Genomic DNA, 4,177 nt, shown 5'->3' on the forward strand with positions numbered 1-4,177 from the left:
TTCCTCCGGTGGTCCTCCTTTGGGTCGTCTGAGTGCCACCTCAGTGACATCCTCAGAAGGACTGCCACAGGGACTAGCGACAATGACAGTAACGGGAACACTGAGGGTCGGAATGGCAATTGGTGTTGTGGCCTCCGGAGGGAAGTAATCTTCGGTGGGGGCCGACTGGGAGAGTGAGCGATCGACCAAAGGGCGGGAGGCATAGCCGCCGCACATGCCAAAAACGTCGTCATCGTCACTGCTGTTATTAGCAGCGTCGTCCATGTCTTAAGAGTTTCTCAAACAACCACCTCCTCCACTGGCCGCTGCTTTTCCTGCCTCCTCCTCCTCTTCCTGTCTCTTTTCCTCTTCCAGTTCTGGATCACAGATTGTAATCACTTTTAGCACAGAAAGGATTTCCCAGAAGGACCCCAATGGGCCGGGCTGTCTCACCAAGCCTCAGTATAGCACCGGGTCAACATGACGACTGTTTTCTATAATGAAAGAAGGATAAGAGGAACACTCGAGGATAGAACAGTAGACGCAATAAGAGCCAGGAGGCAGCCGTGGCGAAAGCCCAAAATGACTTCTCTAAAGGATCCACTACTCATGGTTGTGATGATGATGATGATGACTGCGACGGTGATGGGCAGTGATGATGGTGGTTGCGTTAACACAATGTGTCTGGTGACGTCACGACTTCCCAAGGAACACACGTAAAATGTGTAACTTTAGAGGGCCATTGTAGCTTAAGTTCTTGAAGGCCCTTACAAAATTAAAGGCTCTTGAAAATTCATCCAATCTACTTCTATCAGCGTCATCATTATAATTCTGAATATAAATGAAATAAATTTAACCACCAGTTAATAAAAAAAAATAATTGTAAACATTTCAAAGTAAAGAAAATAACTTCTATTTAGTTACATTTTGGTTTTAAAAATATCAAATTGCCTGGGATTCTTGTTAAAATATTGAACGATAACATCGGAGTATTTTCAGATTTAATGCCACGGTGGTCTGAATGTCTCTGCACGATAACATGATTGTGCTTACAATTTACCACTCTTATTACCATGAAGTAATTAACTTTTTAAGAATGTATATCTGACTACTTATATGCAAAAAAAAAAAAAAAAAAAAAAAAAAAAAAACAGTATTTTTGTCAATACATTTCAATATATAAAATTTTAAATACTAGCATATTTTTTGCAATAGCATTAACACAAACTTTTCGTGTCTAAGTGTGTGTGTGTGTATGTAAAAGTAACCTACAGACAATATTAGTTTTAAAAATGAAAGGTAAGGAAAAATTACGAAATTCTTACATGCTTCGCAACCATGTGAGTTTTGAAACGACTCGACCCTATAAGGTTTGGCGAATATTCAATCACCCAGATAGGCCTAAGAGGGATTTTTTATTTAGAAAGCCGTCATTAACGAGAATAGAAAAGCACATAAAAGCGACAAATCCGTTGAACTGATTACTATCTGAAAAGGACAGAGTCGAGGTGGCATCAGCAGAAACATCCACTTTGGTAACCATTTTGGGAAGGTAGGGTCGCTGTAGATCCCCATCTCCACCCCCTAGTACTCTCTCTCTCTCTCTTCTCTCTCTCTCTCTCTCTCTCTCTCATTGCTTTACAATCTTATTCAAATTTTCAAATTAAGAGGTATATACCCGAGCATATACGTAGAGAGAGAGAGAGAGAGAGAAGAGAGAGAGAGAGAGAGATGTCCTTGAGGCACACATATTTAAAGAGTCCGTGAGCTACAAATAAACATCCCACTTCAGCCCAAAGTAAACATGCACTCAACATCATCTGGACACTTCAGGTCACTTCATTAAAAAATTAATAAGCTGCCTCTCCCATTCGTCACTGCCAAGATGAATTCATTTCCATAAGGACTCTCTTCGTATCCTCGAAGGATCTAGAATTCTAGATACAAGACCATGGCGTAACACCAAGGCCTAGGCGTAACAAGTTACATTCTCAAGGATCACGTGTAACAATCAGGTTGACTGGAAACTTACATCTCGTTATTTAAACTTTTTTGAACACATTTAATATTAAGATTACCATTGGTTGAATATTTGATTCTCATAATTATCCATATTTTTTATCTTGCCCTATAACAAACGCGTTTGATATTTTATTTCATTAGATAAATTAAATCGTTCTAACTGAAAAAGTATCCAATTGCCATATTCAATGTTATCATTCTTTAACCAAACGACAGCCCCAACTTTGAAAACTTTGAATCGAATTTACATTTCTCTTTCGTTGCTGCAAAGCTGTAATCTTGATTCCTCTGATATCAATTATTGATGTAAAATGAAAATTTCTGCATAAAACTATATCGATTATAACCTTTAAGTAAACCCCTATGCAACGCACACATTAAAAATTTGTGCAGATGTTCTTAGCATTGAAATTGATTGTTTTTTTTTCTTTTCTTTTTTGTCTTTAATAGCTGGAAAGATTAAAGGTTTAAGGTTTTTTGTTTCAGTTCCAATTCCATCAGAATAGATGCTCACCAGAACGTCAGCCAGGCAAGCTCAACACCCCCCCCCCCACCTGTTGTGCCCTACCACAGCAGTGGCCTCCCCAGTAAACAGCTTAAACCTCACAGTCCTGGGCGGGGATCAATCTGCTGCAATGCAAATGCTAGGCAAACACGTTACCACTGTACTTACCAGGAGGCTAGTACAGTACAGGTTTAGTATACCCTAATATTATTCCCAAGAAGACCCATATTTCGTACTGAAATCGCATCGAAGCAACTATTAAAAGAAAGGGTCGCGGTTCACAATGTTATCATTACCATTGTGCGAAGCCCCTGAACGTCAACGAAGCCGATATTGGAGATCCACTGCCTGCACGGAACTGGGTCATTTGGGGTTTAGCGCGACGGCATCAACTGAAAATTCAATAACGGTGACACAAAACGAACGGGCAAGCCCATCTTATTCATTTTTTATATTAAATACAGCGTAAAAAAAAACAACAACAATTAGTTTACAGGAGGTCAAATATAGACACATCCACTATGAAAACTACCTTATTCATTTTTGTATACTTGAATCCTGAATGTCGAATATATATATACATACATACATACATGCATAAATACATATCTACATTCAAGATTCTATGGTCAAAACTTTCCTTTTAAACTAGACCGAAAATTGAAGTACAAAACTTCATAAATTTCGTGGCTATGGTGGGAGGACAGGGGCTGAGTCAGAAACTAACGTTTGCCTAATAATAAACGATCGTACTCAATGTAATCATAAAACATTAATAAAAAAGTTGCAAAAAAATGTTTCAAGGATATTTTAGTCGCATCAAAGACACTGCAAGAAATTAATTAAGATTTATGCCCCGAGTTCCTGGCACATAAAAGATATTAATACTCATTTCGGTGTACGGACTTAACAGAGCTTATTAAAGGACCCATGCCATTACCACAGAGTCTACTGGTATAAAATGTCTAAAGAAAGTGACAAAATCTCAGTATCATTATTACTATTATTATTTCTATTACTACTGTTGTTGAAATCTTTTTGTTATCATTACTATTCATAATGTGATCTTAAACTTACGAAGCAAGAAAAATTGGCGGAGACTTGTAAGTTTTATTTCTGAAAGAAATGCATAACTATCTCAAAATTACGTTTTGAAATCTCATGGCATTATCACTGAAGTTCAGACGTTTCAGTATTCTACAGATGACGTCACTGCCATGTAGGCAGCTCTTTTAAGACTTGCACTAGAAGTCCTAGGGAGTTATGGCACGTGACACTTCAACTGAATAAAAATGCTGATTCTAAGCGGAACAGTCAGCTCACACTACAGTTACTAGGCTAAGAAGCCCCTGAACTTCAGATGATGTTGAAAGTTGCCCGATTAAATCAAGTTTAAAGAACCAGAATTCGTCCGATAATTGAGCAGAACTTAAATCACCTTAGGTGGAAAATGGAAACCACCCACCTGAGCGCAAGATCTGTCTAAAAGTTAGGAAAATCTCAATTCTATAACAGTTCATCTAATGAATGCGCCAACCACCCGTTGAGATACTACCGCTAGAGAGTTATTGAGTCCTTTGACTGGCCAGACAGTACTACATTGGATCCTTCTCTCTGGTTACGGCTCATTTTCCTTTTGCCTACACATACACTGAATAGTCTCCTCTGTCC

General features: G+C 38.5%; 1 protein-coding gene across 11 annotated transcripts in view; it reads right to left on the reverse strand.

The window, feature by feature from the left end:
• The window catches only part of Evi5 (ecotropic viral integration site 5), a 411,492-nt gene that overhangs the window by 23,435 nt on the left and 383,880 nt on the right, over nucleotides 1–4,177 (reverse strand). Inside the window, exon 2 of one of the 11 annotated variants that reach the window (XM_068376828.1) lies at nucleotides 1–810. This exon is cut by the window's left edge and continues 80 nt beyond it. The exons of the other annotated variants lie outside the window; for them this stretch is intronic. Within the exon in view, the coding sequence (XP_068232929.1) occupies nucleotides 1–264 (264 nt within the window). The 5' untranslated portion in view covers nucleotides 265–810. The remainder of the gene's footprint in view (nucleotides 811–4,177) is intronic. 11 annotated transcript variants of the gene reach the window in all.

The sequence above is a fragment of the Palaemon carinicauda genome, chromosome 7 (assembly GCF_036898095.1).
Source record: "Palaemon carinicauda isolate YSFRI2023 chromosome 7, ASM3689809v2, whole genome shotgun sequence".
NCBI lineage: Eukaryota > Metazoa > Arthropoda > Malacostraca > Decapoda > Palaemonidae > Palaemon > Palaemon carinicauda.